We start from the raw sequence: 17,278 nt of genomic DNA on the forward strand, positions 1-17,278 counted from the left end.
TATGTTAAAAACATCCTAAAGATTGATTCTATACTTAGCTTGACATGTTTCTACGGACTGTAATGGAACTTTTTGGACTTTTCGTCTGACCTTTCGGCTGGACCAAACGGAAGGTATTTGGACATAAATGATGAACTTTATCGAACAAATCAAACATTTATTGTGGAACTGGGATTCCTGGGAGTGCATTCTGATGAAGATCATCAAAGGTAAGTGACTATTTATAATGCTATTTCTGACTAATGTTGACTACACAACATGGCGGATATCTCTTTGGCTGTTTTGGTCTCTGAGCGCCGTACTCAGATTATTGCATGGTGTGCTTTTTCCGTAAAGTTTTTTTGAAATCTGACACAGCGGTTGCATTAAGGAGAGGTTTATCTAAAGTTCCATGTATAATAGTTGTATCTTTTATCAATGTTTATTATGAGTATTTCTGTGAATTGATGTGGCTCTCTGCAAAATCACTGCATGCTTTGGAACTACTGAACATAACACGCCAATGTAAAATGAGATTTTTGGATATAAATATGCACTTTATCGAACAAAACATACATGTATTGTGTAACATGAAGTCCTATGAGTGTCATCTGATGAAGATCATCAAAGGTTAGTGATTCATTATATCTATATTTCTGCTTTTTGTGACTCCTCTCTTTGGCTGGAAGAATGGCTGTGTTTTTCTGTGACTTGGTGGTGACCTAACATAATCGTTTGTGGTGCTTTCGCTGTAAAGCCTTTTTGAAATCAGACACTGTGGCTGGATTAACGAGAATTGTATCTTTAAAATGGTGTAAAATACTTGTATGCTTGGAATTTTAATTATGAGATTTCTGTTGTTTTGAATTTGGCGCCCTGCACTTTCACTGGCTGTTGGCGGGATGGGACGCTACCGTCCTGAATATCCCAGAGAGGTTAAGAAAAGACGGAGAAAAAGGTCGGGCTGCCTGCTGAGAATTCATAGGCAAATGAGTATACCCCCCGTCATCCGTTCTATTGGCCAACGTGCAATCATTGAAAAATAAAATGGATGATCTACGATCAAGATTATCCTACCAACGGGACATTAAAAACTGTAACTTTAATATCTTATGTTTCACCGAGTCGTGGCTGAATGACGACACGGATAATATAGAGCTGGCGGGATTTTCCATGCACCGGCAGGACAGAGAAGCTACGTCTAGTAAAACAAGGGGTGGGGGTGTGTGTACATTTATCAATAACATCTGGTGCGCGATGTCAAATATTAAAGAAGTCTCGAGGTATTGTTCGCCTGAGATAGAGTACCTTATGATGAGCTGTAGACCACACTATCTACCAAGAGAGTTCTCATCTATATTATTATTACCACCACAAACCGATGCTGGAACTAAGACCGCACTCAACCAGCTGTGTAAGGCCATAAGCAATCAAGAAAATGCTCCTCCAGAAGCAGCACTCCTAGTAGCCGGGGACTTTAATGCAGGCAAACCTAATTTCTACCAGCATGTGCAACCATAGGGAAAAAAACTATAGACCACCTTTACTCCAAGCACAGAAAAACATGCAAAGCTCTCACTCACCCTCATTCTATACTCCTGATTCCTGCTTACAAGCAGGAAGGACCAGTGACTTCCGGAAGTGGTAAGATGACGCGGACGCTACGCTACAGGACTGTTTTGCTAGCACAGACTGGAATATGTTCCGGGATTCTTCCGATGGCATTGAGGAGTATACCACATCAGTCATCGGCTTCATCAATAAGTGCATCGAAGACGTCGTCCTCACAATGACCGTACGTACATATCCCAACCAGAAGCCATAGATTACAGGTCAACATCCGCATCGAGCTAAAGGCTAGAGCTGCCGCATTCTAGGAGCAGGACACTAATCCGGACCATTATAAGAACCATCAAACAAGCAAAGCGTCAATACAGGATTAAGATTGAATTCCACTACACCGGCTCTGACGCACGTTGGATGTGGTAGGGTTTGAAAAATATTACAGACTACAAAGGGAAACCCAGACGCGAGTTGCCCAGTGACGCAAGCCTACCAGACGAGCTAAATGCCTTTTATGCTCGCTTTGATGCAAGCAACACTGAAGCATGCATGAGAGCAAAGCTGTTCTGGATGACTGTGTGATAACGCTCTCAGTAGCCGATGTGAGCCAGACCTTTAAACAGGTCAACATTCACAAAGCCGCGGGGCCAGATGGATTACCAGGACGTGTACTCAAAGCATGCGTGGACCAACTGGCAAGTGTCTTCACTGACATTTTCAACCTCTCCCTGATCCAGTCTGTAATACATACATGTTACAAGCAGACCACCATAGTCCCTGTGCCCAAGGAAGCGAAGGTAACCTGCCTAAATGATTACCGCCCCGTAGCACTCACGCCAGTAGCCATGAAGTGCTTTGAAAAGTTGGGCATGGCTCACATCAACAGCATCCTCCCAGATACCCTAGACCAACTCCAATTCGCATAATGCCCCAACAGATCCATAGATGACGCAATCTCAATCACACTCCACACTGCCCTTTCCCACCTGGACAAAAGGAAAACGTATATGAGAATGCTGTTCATTGACTACAGCTCAGCGTTCACCACCATAGTGCCCACAAAGCTCAGAACCCTGGGACTAAACACCTTCCTCTGCAATTGGATCCTGGACTTCCTGACGGCCGCCCCCAGGTGGTGAGGGTAGGCAACAACACGTCTACCACGCTGATCCTCAACACTGGGGCCCCTCAGTGGTGTGTGCTTAGTCCCCTACTGTACTCCTTGTTCACCCATGACTGCGTGGCCAAACACGACTCCAACACCATTATTAAGTTTGCTGACGACACAACGGTGGTAGGCCTTAACACGACAACGATGAGACAGCCTATACGGAGGAGGTCAGAGACCTGGCAATGTGGTGCCAGGACAACAACCTCTGCCTCAATGTGAGCAAGACAAAGGAGCTGATCGTGGACTACAGGAAAAGGAGGACCGAGCACGTCCACATTCTCATCGACAGGGCTGTAGTGGAGCGGGTCGAGAGTTTCATGTTCCTTGGTGTCAACATCAGCAACTATCATGGTCCAAACTAGAGGTCGACCGATTAATCTGAATGGCCGATTAATTAGGGCCGATTTCAAGTTTTCATAACAATCGATAATCGGCATTTTTGGGCACCGATCATGGCCGATTACATTGCACTCCACGGGGAGACTGCGTGGCAGGCTGGCTACCTGTTATGCGAGTGCAGCAAGGAGCCAAGGTAAGGTGCTAGCCAGCATTAAACGTATCATATAAAAAAACAATCAATCTTAATATAATCACTAGTTAACTACACATGGATGATGATATCACTAGTTTATCTAGCCTGTCCTGCGTTGCATATAATCGATGCGGTGCCTGTTAATTTATCATTGAATCATAGCCTACTTCGCCAAACGAGTGATTTAACAAGCGCATTCGTGAAAAAAGCACTGTCGTTGCACCAATGTGTACCTAACCATAAAAATCAATGCCTTTCTTAAAATCAATACACAAGTATATATTTGTTAAACCTGCATATTTAGTTAATATTGCCTGCTAACGTGAATTTATTTTAACTAGGGAAATTATGTCACTTCTCTTGCGTTCTGTGCAACAGAGTCAGGGTATATGCAGCAGTTTGGGCTGCCTGGCTCGTTGCGAACTGTGTGAAGACTATATCTTCCTAACAAAGACAGCCAACTTCGCCAAACTGGGGATGATTCAACAAAAGCGCATTGGGAAAACGCACAATCGTTGCACGAATGTACCTAACCATAAACATCAATGCCTTTCTTAAAATCAATAAACAGAAGTATCTTTTTTAAAACCTGCATATTTAGTTAAAAGAAATCCAGGTTAGCAGGCAATATTAAACTAGGGAAATTGTGTCACTTCTCTTGCGTTCATTGCACGCAGAGTCAGGGTATATGCAACAGTTTGGGCCACCTGGCTCGTTGGGAACTAATTTGCCAGAATTTTACATAATTATGACATAACATTGAAGGTTGTGCAATGTAACAGGAATATTTAGACTTATGGATGCCACCCGTTGGATAAAATACGGAACGGTTCCGTATTTCACTGAAAGAATAAACGTCTTGTTTTCGAGATGATGATAGTTTCCGGATTTCATATTAATGACCTAAGGTTCGTATTTCTGTGTGTTATTATGTTATAATTAAGTCTATGATTTGATATTTGATAGAGCAGTCTGACTGAGCGGTGGTAGGCAGCAGCAGGCTCGTAAGCATTCATTCAAACAGCACTTTCGTGCGTTTGCCAGCAGCTCTTCACTGTACTTCAAGCATTGAGCTGTTTATGACTTCAAGCCTATCAACTCCCGAGATTAAGCTGGTGTAACCGATGTGAAATGGCTAGCTAGTTAGCGGGGTGCCGCTAATAGCGTTTCAATCGGTGACGTCACTCGCTCTGAGACCGTGAAGTAGTTGTTCCTCTTGCTGTGCAAGCGATGGGTAATGATGCTTCGAGGGTGGCTGTTGTCGATGTGTTCCTGGTTCGAGCCAGGTAGGGGCGAGGAGAGGGACGGAAGCTATACTGTTACACTGGCAATACTAAAGCACCTATTAGAACATCCAATAGTCAAAAATATATGAAATACAAATGGTATAGAGAGAAATAGTCCTAAAATAACTACAACCTAAAACTTCTTACCATGGAATATTGAAGACTCATGTTAAAAGGAACCACCAGCTTTCATATGTTCTCATGTTCTGAGCAAGGAACTTAAACGTTAGCTTTTTTACATGGCACATATTGCACTTTTACTTTCTTCTCCAACACTTTGTTTTTGCATTATTTAAACCAAATTGAACATGTTTCATTATTTATTTGAGGCTAAATTGATTTTATTGATGTATTATATTAAGTTAAAATAAAAGTGTTCATTCAGTATTGTTGTAATTGTCATTATTACAAATAAAAATAAAACTTTTTTTGGTCCGCCAATAATCGGTATCGGTGTTGAAAAATCATAATCGGTCGACCTCTAGTCCAAACACACCAAGACATTCGTGAAGAGGGCATGACAACATCTTTCCCCCCTCAGGAGACTGAAAAGACTTGGCATGGGTCCGCAGATCCTCAAAAAGTTCTACAGCTGCACCATCGAGAGCATCCTGACAGGTTGCATCACCGCCTGGTCTACAGAGGGTAGTGTGTACGGCCCAGTACATCACTGGGGCCAAGCTTCCTGCCATCCAGGACCTGTATAATAGGCAGTGTCAGAGGAAAGCCCAAAAAGTTGGCAAAGACACCAGTCACCCAAGTTATAGACTGTTTTCTCTGCTACCGCTCGGCAAGCTGTACCGGAGCGCCAAGTCTAGGACCAAAATGCTCCTTAACAGCTTCTATCCCCAAGCCATAAGACTGCGGAACAATTAATCAAATGGCCACTGGACTATTTACATTAACAACCCCCCCAGTGTTTTGTACACTGCTGCTACACTGTGTATTATCTATGCACACCCACTTCACCCCTACCTACATGTACAAATTACCTCAACCACCTGTACCCCTGCACATTGACTCCGTACCGGTACCCCCTGTATATAGCCTCTTTATTGTTATTTTATTGTGTTACTTTTTATAATTTTTTACTTTAGTTTACTTGGTAAATATTTTCTTAACTCTTTATTGAACTGAACTGTTGGTTAAGGGCTTGTAAGTAAGCATTTCACAGTAAGGTCTACACATGTTGTATTCGGCGCATGTGACTAATAAAGTTTGATTTGATTTGAACCCAATTGAACACTTGAACACTTCCACCACCATCAACAAAACACCAAATGTGGAAGAATGGTGTTGCATCCCTCCAATAGAGTTCCATACACTTGCAAAATCTATGCCAAGGTGCAGGGAAACCGTTCTGGCTCCTGGTGGCCCAATGCCCTATTAAGACACTTTGTGTTGGTGTTTCTTTTATTTTGGCAGTTCCTTGTGTAATAATATATATAAGCCATTTAGTAGATGCTTTTATCCAAAGTGACTTACATTTTTATGTGTTGGTGGCCCTGGGAATAGAACCCACAATCCTGGCGTTGCAAGTGCCATGCTCTACCAACTGAATCTAACCAGATCCCTGCCCATCGTCAAAACAACAGCTGCTAGACCTGTCTTCAGACAAAACAGCCATCCATGCACTGGGTCAAAACAACAGCAGGTAGGCTACCCCTGCTCTGCAGACCTTGTCATCTCATTAGTGACAATGCAGTGATGAAGAGGCCTCCTCTCCTCATTGTTTGAGGATGTTGACCACACTTCTGTCAGATGGCTTCGTCCTGCACACATTATTATACCTGACAGTGCTGAGACTCAAGATGCAATGCATTCAATATTCATCATCCAGGCATCTCAGGACCATATCACCTACTCTTGTGACAGTCAAGGTTAGTGTTAGGGTTAGAGTAACGTAGCAGGCGTAAAAGAAACGCCTGAAACTAGATCCCCTACATACTGGTTTTGATGAGAAGAAAACAACTGTCGGGGGAGGTTCTCTTCTGCACTGTTCAACCAATCCAGTAAATGTGGAGGAGGAGTTCATATGGAGTGTCGTCCAAAAGGAGAAGTCACGTCCCATGTGCTCTTTCCATTTCCTCTGAAAACCGGAACATCCAGTTGTTGGAGACTCCGCAGAGTCTAGGATTAGGGCACGTGTGACTGAGTAAGACACGTATGTATGGTTGTAGGTTATCACATGGTAAAGGTATCTTCTCAGAACAGTGTAATGTGACTACCATTTGTCTAACAGAGAGAGTGGTGAAGAGGAGCGAGAGAGAGAAGGATGATCTCAGCAGAGTCTGATCAAGGGGTACAACTTTGAGGGAGATTTAACGGGCCAGGTAAATCCTTATGGAACAGTATGTCCTTCCCATCTTGTTGGGCAAATATGCTAGCGACCTAGATGATTAAAATAAAACGAGAGCCAGTACCATGGAGTAAGAGCCTTCTGTCCAGAGGACAGTCTAACATTGCACTGCCTTCTGTCATTGCCTTCTGTCCAGAGGACGGTGGCAAACAGCAACACATCACTAATGCAACATTAGTTAACCTATACTTAAATGATAATGCCCAAGAAGGCTGTGTTTGGAGGATATATTGGCATGGGTGTTGTTAGGCCCGAGACACCGGCTTCGAGGGCATTTTCACTTTTATACCAAGGGTTACCAACATATTCAAATAATGATTGATATATTTTCTTTAAAAATGCTATTTTGATGAATTTATTCATACTATCTTTCGACAAGATATAGTCCCGACACAAATCTAGGGTTGCTACCCAAGCCAACTGGTCGTTTGTGCATTCGTCGTTCGTTCGGTTCGGTTGCCAGAAACGTGACCTAGTCGTCCGTTTCTAAATGTTCCATTGTCATACTGGCTGGCAACGTTCTTATCCCTTGCTTGCTAGCTTGCCAACTACGGCTAACTTACAGTCACGTCAAACAGTGCAGCTAGAATAACAACAAAGTAGCTGCATTTGCATTTGTTTAAGCTGTTTTCTAGTGACATTTATTTGGATACATCCATAACAATGAGCTAATGAGGTACGATTTCACCAGGCATAGAAAATGTGCTCCCTCGTCAGGACACTGTTCTTCAGAGAAGCTAGCCAACAACACAACTAACACAATAACTACAAACTGAAGCTGGGAAGACTGAAAACTAGCTGCATTTGGTTTCGTTTGACCTTTTTTCAATTTACATTTCTTTGTATATATCCATACAAATGATGCCAGCTGATTCATGACTTCGACTGGTTGAGAAACGCTGCCTGCCTTTTTCAGTGAACAGCTATAACGTAAGCAGTACCTTTGCACACTGAGACAAGGTAGGCTACACAATTCCATTCTGCCTGAGCCTCAGGTGTTCCACTGAACCTTTCTCACACCCCATGCCTGTCCCCATCTCTGTTCATACACCCTGCTGCACTCTGCTGCGTGTTAATACACCCTGCTACCTGTTCAGCGCAAAACCAGTCTGAACTGCCCAATCTCAGCCACGATTTAGGTCTCAGCTACCCAGCCCCAACCAGTCTGAGTCTCCCAGGTCTCTCCAGGTGTGCCCTGGTCCTTACCTGTACTTCATGCCAGTCTGGTGGGACACACACTCCTCCAGGACCAGGCCGTTCATCTTAAGGAAGTCCTCCATATTCTTGACCTCAGCAGCATGCCTCTGCTCCCTGAGGCGCCTCAGCTCCCCTGGGTCGGTGGGCCGAGGTAGGTTCAGGCCCTGGTCCGAGTGGTAGTGGCTGATGCTGCTCCGCATGCTCTCGCTGTATGACATGGACAGCATCTTGCCACTGCCGCCGCTGCTGCTTTTCCGTATCCCACTGCCCTGCCCGGCGGGTTTGGGGATCTGTAGGTTTTCGGAATGAGTGTACATGGATTGACGCCTAACTGCCACCCCGGGGGGCTGACCTCCTGTCATCCCTCCCGCAAACATCCCCCCTACTCCTGCTGTCGCCGCAGCAACCCACCGCTCAGTGAAAAAGAAAAGTGGGGCCGGGACGGAGCTAGAAGCCACCAGGACATGGCCACCTCCTTAAATAGCACCTGACTTCTCCCATAAGAAAGAGCTCTCCTGCTCTGCTCGGGGTAGCAGTACCACACAGCCATGCATGGTGTAATCAGAGTCACGGCACCGCCCCCCATGACAGGCACACAATGGCAGGGTAAAACTGATCGGGTGCATTCAGGTGACCACCTTGTGGTTAACTAAGGAGCAGGACCAGAGGACACATGCGAGAGGCATATCTGCATAAGAGACAGCAGGACGAGGAGGAGACATTGACATGCACCAGGGGCCAGGGCAGACTTGAATTGATAAGTCAAGCAACATATTTCACATCAATTTAAATAAATGCAGAACAACAAGAAACATTAAACTATTGGTCCATAGTCTACAGTCCATAGTCTACAGTCCATAGTCTACAGTCCATAGTCTACAGTCCATAGTCTACAGCCAACCAAAAAGTGCAAGTAAAGCATCTCAAGTAAAGCGTTTCAAATTACTATTTTAAACTTACATCCTCGCTCTGGTCAAACACTAAACAAGAACCTTTCAAAGTGCAACTGTGTAATATTTCTAATGTCAATTTTGGACAAATTAGCCATTTCAGCCTGGGAGTTCTGTCAACCTGTCATCACTGCCTTAGTTCACTACAAACACAGTAAGCAAGACAGCACCTGAGACACAGGAAATGTTGCCCTGTAGGTCTACAAAGGAAGTCCGAAGGCAAACGGTTTGTGATCCCATAAAAGTCTATTGACTGACACATACAATTATATATTTTTTCTCTCCCCAATTTCATGGTATCCAATTGGTAGTTACAGTCTTGTCTCATCACTGCAACTCCCGTATGGACTCGTGAGAGGCAAAGGTCAAGAGCTATGCATCCTACGAAACACAACCTAGCCAAGCTGCACTGCTTCTTGACACAATGCCTGCTTAACTTAGAAGCACCAATGTGTCAGAGGAAACACCGTACACCTGGCGACCGTGTCAGCATACACTGCCCGCCATAGGAGTCACTAGTGCATGATGGGACAAGAACATCCCTGCCCGCCATACTCTGCCCACCATAACCTCCCCTAACTCGGACAGCGCTTGACCAATTGTGCGTCGCCCTATGGGTCCCCCCGTCGCAGTCGGCTGCAACAGAGCCTGGACTCGAACCAGGATCTCTAGTGGCACAACTAGCACTGCGATGCAGTGCCTTAGACCACTGTGCCACTCAGGAGGCCCTGATGCAGACACTTGAACAGCACTCTGCTTCTCTCCCAGTCTGCTGAAGGAAAGCTGCTGTATTAACCCTGACACAAAGCACAGCCTCCATCTAATGTCCTGCTCAGCTTTGAAATCTAGCTTCTATTGAGAAAAGCCTAGATCAAATCATCACAAAACCATCTTAAAACCACCCTAACAGTCGTATAGCCTTCACTGCTTCACAACATCTCTATCACCCCAAAACAGCCATGTGGTTGATTCTATGATCAGGGATGAATAGTCCTGAAGTCTGTCCATGTTTGCCATCAAGGGCGTAGGTTTCTTCCAGTTCTCCAGCTTTCCCTGTCCTCCCAGTCCAGTGGACTCCACCACCCGTAGAGACCGAGAGGCCAGGCAGCATGCATCCGCTCCAGACTATACAAACACACACTCATCCAGCCACCACCCCTCACACACAGTGTACTCAAACACACCCAAGCAGTGGTTGATGGTCTTTGCTTAAACTCACCCGATTTCTAGGTGGTCGGCTCATGAGGGGTCGTAGGTGCCAGCCTGCTCTTATAAACACACTGCCTGTAGCAATGCAGCAGGTCCACCCAAACTGGGAGTGTCTTACTAGGAAGTGTCTAAACCAATTAGTGGATGAGAAAGTGCCCTCCCACCTCATTTACGCTGCCCTATACCACCCCCCCCCCCCACTGTTAGATCTCATGGAGGAAATCCATTTTTCATTTAGTGCCCCGGCTTGTTTCTGCTAACCGCAGCAAATAATATCAGGTAGAAGATCAGCCATTATTCGCAGAAGCTTTTGTGCTAAAAGCCTCAGATTGATGTTTCACGGGAAGGAATACTAAGAGGCAATCAGAACATAATGAGGCCTGAGTGTGTTTACACACACACACACGCACGCACACACACAAGTACAGTCTACACCACAGGATTCTACTGCCTACATTACTGAAAACCTCAGCTACAGTACATTGGATCTATTCTGGCTCTATTCTTCCACATCTGTCTCAGAAGGACCTGGTGTATTCAGGTCAAAGTACTGTAGCCCTTAAATACACCAGCTGCAGAGGGTCAGCCATGAGGAGAGGTCTGGATGTCTAGCAGTCATCATACCTCTGGTAGACTAGGCTACATGTCAGGCTATAACTGATCTGTAACAAAATAATGTGCCATCTACTGTCTCCAAGCAAGTGTTTGGGCAAACACAGGAAAAAAGTTATTCACAAATGCCCACCCAAAACACCCAGTCAGAAATCTTTTGCAATACATATCGAAAAGATAACACCTGAGCAAGATCAGGATCACTACACAGTACTACACACACATTTGATATATGAGAGAGTAAAACAATGACACTTGAGCAACCCAGAAGTACGTGCTGATGGAGTATCAAACTCAAAGTTGAAGAGACGGCATTTGCAATACCTATTTTTCTGGATCAATACCAGAGTGACAGAGTACATGAAAGGTTTGGGGTCGACGGACAGGAAAATCCTAATTCCCCTGGACACAGTAAAAGGGTTACGGAGGTTCAGAGATGGAAATACTAAAAGCCTCTTGCTGTATAAAATTGTAAACATTAAACCGCCATATCTTGTGACCTCTTGACCGCAATACTACCAGACTACATCATCATCACAGACTGAGATATCTAATGGCCAGACATAACGAAGCATGAACTGCAACATAAACACCCAATGATGTTCTCAAAGTGTTATTGTGCTGAGGTGATTTTGTCTTACTTGACCAGTGTAACAAAGCAGCAACTATGTGGTCCTACAGTATGTGTCTCAGTCAGTAGTGCATGGCGCTTATAACGACAAGGCTCATGGGTTTGATTCCCGCTGGTGCCAACCATACATAAAAGGCATGCATGCATGACTGTAAATCGATTTGGATAAAAGTGTCCGCAAAATGGCATATACAATTTATTAGGTACACCTGACCCGGTACTAGATGGGTGTACCTAATAAACTGACCAGTGAGTGTATTAGATTATTAACCGTGTGGTATTTTCCACTGTACTTAACTACCATCCTGCTAGAATCCCAGGCCTCCCAGAAAACAGAAAAAAACATTTATGAAACCACAAAAACTATGTGTTTTTTTAACTGGGTTAAAAACTTGATATAACTGAATGCGTGCTGAAGACACCCTACTTGGGAAACATTATAGCATACTCAAATATGCATCAAAAGTTCTCTCAGATTACATAAGGTCAACACACAAAAAACATCCATGTCCATTTAGTGTCCCATCACACTTCTAGCCAGTCTGTGCGAGACAGACAGAGAGCGTGTGAAGCCATGATCGATCCCCTCTGAGTCAAGGCAGCAGCGGGACACTTATAAAAGGACAGAAATGTGCAAGGGAAGTTTTGGAGATCAAAATCTGATAGAGAGCTCATTACCCTGGCCTGCATCCACAGTGTCCGGGGTATTATAACCAGATCAGCCCATAAAACATGATCCCCCTCTGAAACAGCAGGAAGACATACAACCCTGATAGCCCACTACTGGACTGGGCTGAGTACAGTACAAGAAACCAAAGTATTAGGTCACTTTTAGATGCAAAACTTTGATACCTATTTGAAAGTCTTGGGCTGAGTGGAATGCAGACTACAAATATGGCCTCTGAACAACATTGCGAACAGCACAATGTGGTGTCCAGCAAAGATAAAATCAGGCTACTAGCTCGGCCAACAGTGACTGGTAAAGGATGATACAGATGATACAGATTGACATAGAGAAGTATAGGAAAGCAGGCAGTGCCAGGTTCCACAGTAGGCAGAGAGAAAGAGAGCGAGAGAGAGAGAGAGAGATACCTGTAGAACTGCAGCTGTCGTTTAGGGCTCCCATAGCGTGCGCTGAGGTCAGCGGAAGAGAGGAAGAGAGAGTACAGCTTAGATGAACATGTAGCTGAAGGGAGGGGACCGTAAACCACAAGAGAGTAAGGGGAACAACATAGTAAAAGACATGCTGCATGCAAGAACAAAGCCTCATTTCACAGGGAATAGGAAAGCTCAGTGTATCAAGCAACGAACTGGACCCCAAATACCATCACTGACACTCAGACATCTGAGGTACATCTGTGAATCTGTCATGCATGCAAACCACACAGAGACCTCTGAGGAAACCCATAGAGCACAGCTGCCTTGGAAAAATACTATAGAGTGCAGAACGCATATCAGGCAATTTTATATTAAATGAAGGGAAGGGCAAAGATTGAAATAGACGGGGAAAAGAGATTGCAGAGATTTCTGAAGCATCAAAATTCTCTCCTTTGCGATTGGTGTTATAATTAAGCAATAAGGCCTGAGGGGGTGTGGTATATGGCCAACATACCATGGCTAAGAGTTGTTCATAGGAACAATGCAACGCATACACCACATACCCCCAGGTGCATTATTGCTTTTATAAACCGGTTACCAACAAATTAAAACAATGACTGACATATTTTCAAAAACAGTTTTAATTTTGATAAGTAAATTCATACGATTTTATCATTCCACCTGAGGAAATAGTCTGGGGAAAATATGGTTGCTGTGCAATCAAATAATGGTTGCTATGCAGTAGAGCTGGGACGATAAACCTACAATTATGGACACTGACCATACCGATCAATTATCGTATTATGATATTGTTTATTACGATAAGTAATGCATTACTGTCGAGAAGGCAAAACTGTCGAGAAGGCAAAACTGGCGATAAGGCAAAACATACAACTAATCGAACGAAAGACTTCTATAGCAACCAAAATATGAGAAATTATGAATTCGCTTATGAAAATATAAATTAAAATGTTTTATTTATACCGGTAAATGTGTGCTTTCATGCTGTTTTCATTGGCAACAGTAGTGTAAGCGGGATAAACGCTTATACCAACAAAACAATTATAATAATGTTGCACATTGTTAGAAACTTGTCGTTCTATTTATCGTTATCGCATCAATTCAGGCCATTTATTACAATGGATTTTAATGTGCAATCTAATCCAGTGATTGTCATGCATTTTGGGTGGAAATATTTCTTATTGTTGTTATATTTTACAGTTAAAATAGGGCTCCATCATTTTTAGATGTTTTTGTTCAATAGAGATGAATTTGTCTGCATATCTTTGTGCTCTAACATCATAGGCATATTGTTATTTGGGGCTAATTCATCACCTGAGTAAGTGGAAACTCAAAACACATTAGCTAGATCACTAACTTTAGAGATAATACCCACTGCTAGTAGCCATGTATTAATCTAACGTACACACCCCCCCAAAACAACTTCGCAGTTGTAGCCTACCGCCCATTGAGGCCAATGCAACCCAATGGCCAATGTAATTTTGCGCGCTCAGTATCTCAAAGCCATATCAAATACCTAGTTTGTAAAATACACTGCTCAAAAAAATAAAGGGAACACTTAAACAACACAATGTAACTCCAAGTCAATCACACTTCTGTGAAATCAAACTGTCCACTTAGGAAGCAACACTGATTGACAATAAATTTCACATGCTGTTGTGCAAATGGAATAGACAAAAGGTGGAAATTATAGGCAATTAGCAAGACACCCCCAAAAAAGGACTGATTCTGCAGGTGGTGACCACAGACCACTTCTCAGTTCCTATGCTTCCTGGCTGATGTTTTGGTCACTTTTGAATGCTGGCGGTGCTCTCACTCTAGTGGTAGCATGAGACGGAGTCTACAACCCACACAAGTGGCTCAGGTAGTGCAGTTCATCCAGGATGGCACATCAATGCGAGCTGTGGCAAAAAGGTTTGCTGTGTCTGTCAGCGTAGTGTCCAGAGCATGGAGGCGCTACCAGGAGACAGGCCAGTACATCAGGAGACGTGGAGGAGGCCGTAGGAGGGCAACAACCCAGCAGCAGGACCGCTACCTCCGCCTTTGTGCAAGGAGGTGCACTGCCAGCGCCCTGCAAAATGACCTCCAGCAGGCCACAAATGTGCATGTGTCTGCTCAAACGGTCAGAAACAGACTCCATGAGGGTGGTATGAGGGCCCGACGTCCACAGGTGGGGGTTGTGCTTACAGCCCAACACCGTGCAGGACGTTTGGCATTTGCCAGAGAACACCAAGATTGGCAAATTTGCCACTGGCGCCCTGTGCTCTTCACAGATGAAAGCAGGTTCACACTGAGCACATGAACACATGTGACAGACGTGACAGAGTCTGGAGACGCCGTGGAGAACGTTCTGCTGCCTGCAACATCCTCCAGCATGACCGGTTTGGCGATGGGTCAGTCATGGTGTGGGGTGGCATTTCTTTGTGGGACCGCACAGCCCTCCATGTGCTCGCCAGAGGTAGCCTGACTGCCATTAGGTACCAAGATGAGATCCTCAGACCCCTTGTGAGACCATATGCTGACACATGCACATTTGTGGCCTGCTGGAGGTCATTTTGCAGGGCGCTGGCAGTGCACCTCCTTGCACAAAGGCGGAGGTAGCGGTCCTGCTGCTGGGTTGTTGCCCTCCTACGGCCTCCTCCACGTCTCCTGATGTACTGGCCTGTCTCCTGGTAGCGCCTCCATGCTCTGGACACTACGCTGACAGACACAGCAAACCTTTTTGCCACAGCTCGCATTGATGTGCCATCCTGGATGAACTGCACTACCTGAGCCACTTGTGTGGGTTGTAGACTCCGTCTCATGCTACCACTAGAGTGAGAGCACCGCCAGCATTCAAAAGTGACCAAAACATCAGCCAGGAAGCATAGGAACTGAGAAGTGGTCTGTGGTCACCACCTGCAGAATCAGTCCTTTTTTGGGGGTGTCTTGCTAATTGCCTATAATTTCCACCTTTTGTCTATTCCATTTGCACAACAGCATGTGAAATTTATTGTCAATCAGTGTTGCTTCCTAAGTGGACAGTTTGATTTCACAGAAGTGTGATTGACTTGGAGTTACATTGTGTTGTTTAAGTGTTCCCTTTATTTTTTTGAGCAGTGTAGTTGCTATTGATCTCAAAATTGATAGTTGAGAAATAAAAGTATACCTACAGAAAGCTGAGAACATCCTCTCTCCATCTGTGACATCAGGATAACTGTGTTTACCCCGCAATTAGATTTTTTTTATGTTGTACAATCAGAATACTTTTCTTTCGCAGGCCCCAGTGTCACGACTTCCACCGAAGTTGTTCCCTCTCCTTGTTCGGGCGGCGTTCGGCGGTCGACGTCACCGGCTTTCTAGCCGCCACCGATCCATGTTTCATTTTTCCTTTTGTTTTTTCTGTTTACACACCTGGTTCCCATCTCATAATTATGTTCCTTATTTAACCCTCTGGTTTCCCTCTGTTTTGTGCGTGATTGTCTTTTGTGTATTCCAGTGTGTTGTATTTTGAGTCCTGTTTTGTCCTAGTTTGGAACGGGATTTTGTAACGTTTTGGATTGAGTAAATCAGTGATTGTTACTCTTATCTGTGTCCTGCGCCTGACTCCTTCGCTATCTTTTAGATAGACTCTGACACCCAGTGAAACAAGTACATGGGCAGGCAGGCAGGCAGAAATATTCATTACAGGACTCATGAGGATAATGTAATTTACTGTTTGACCAAATCATGGTTTTAGCCTCCCAAAAAAATAGGATGTTTTGCAGCCTCCTAAAAAATAGGACGTTTTGAATGTGAAGCACGCACCTATGTGACCGATACCTTTTATTACTCGCATTCCAAGTCACAGGGTGGCAACATGCAACTAAATGGTCGCAGTCTGGAGCCCTGCCTTGTAGGCTTTTCACTATAGGCAAATTCTCTAACTTTCATTTTACGCCAATGAAAAATAGTCTCCATCTTCGCATTGAACAATAACCTAGGCCAAGGCTCCTCTCTCCCTCTCTATCTACCCTCAACAGCAGGGCAGCCCTGGACAATTTGGCAGGCTACAATTTAATTTAGCGGCTTTTCATTTATTTAATCGGCCAAAAGCCGGCAGTTATTGGCTAACGAAACCCTACGGGATGTATAAAAAGTGAATACCGGCAAGAAAGTGGTAAAAATGTGTAAAATAAACATTGGCAAAAAAAATGTACAGGTAAAATACTGTCAATTATATCTGAAAGTAACACTAAACAAATGGTTCTCTGGTGCCACATGCTAGTGGCATGTGGAACAGCAGGAAAGGGGCTGTGCTTGAACCAATGAGAGAACAGAAACAAGTGTTTCTACTACAAGCTTACTGATGATCTATTTTTTGTATTACAAAGGATTGGGGATGACACGAGTAGGTACATGACTGCTTGTTTTAAAAGTTCTGAATAGAATGGAAGTAGCATGACTCATGAAGTATGGACATTTCATTTTTATCAGGCTGGAGAAATTAACTGCATGCACCATGAGATCCCATACACAGGCCACGTTGAATGTGTGTTTGTGTGTGTGTACTCACTTGTAGATCATGCCCGGCGAGCCAGTCTGTCGGGAGAGGCGGGCAGGTGAGTCTGTGGTAGATTCAGGATACATGGAGACGGGAGGGTGGGGGTATGGCCAGTCTGCCGAGGGGTCTCTCTCTCACCAGGAAAACA

At 44.4% G+C, this 17,278-nt stretch overlaps 1 protein-coding gene across 1 annotated transcript in view; it reads right to left on the minus strand.

Annotated features, from left to right (window-relative positions):
• LOC120065136 (voltage-gated potassium channel subunit beta-2-like) overlaps positions 1-8,314 on the minus strand; it is a 109,612-nt gene extending 101,298 nt beyond the window's left edge. The window contains exon 1 of the mRNA XM_039015897.1: positions 8,097-8,314. Coding sequence (XP_038871825.1) covers positions 8,097-8,314 — 218 coding nt within the window. The remainder of the gene's footprint in view (positions 1-8,096) is intronic.
• Between the last annotated feature and the right edge of the window lie 8,964 nt (positions 8,315-17,278).

This window comes from Salvelinus namaycush, chromosome 20 (genome assembly GCF_016432855.1).
Source record: "Salvelinus namaycush isolate Seneca chromosome 20, SaNama_1.0, whole genome shotgun sequence".
NCBI lineage: Eukaryota > Metazoa > Chordata > Actinopteri > Salmoniformes > Salmonidae > Salvelinus > Salvelinus namaycush.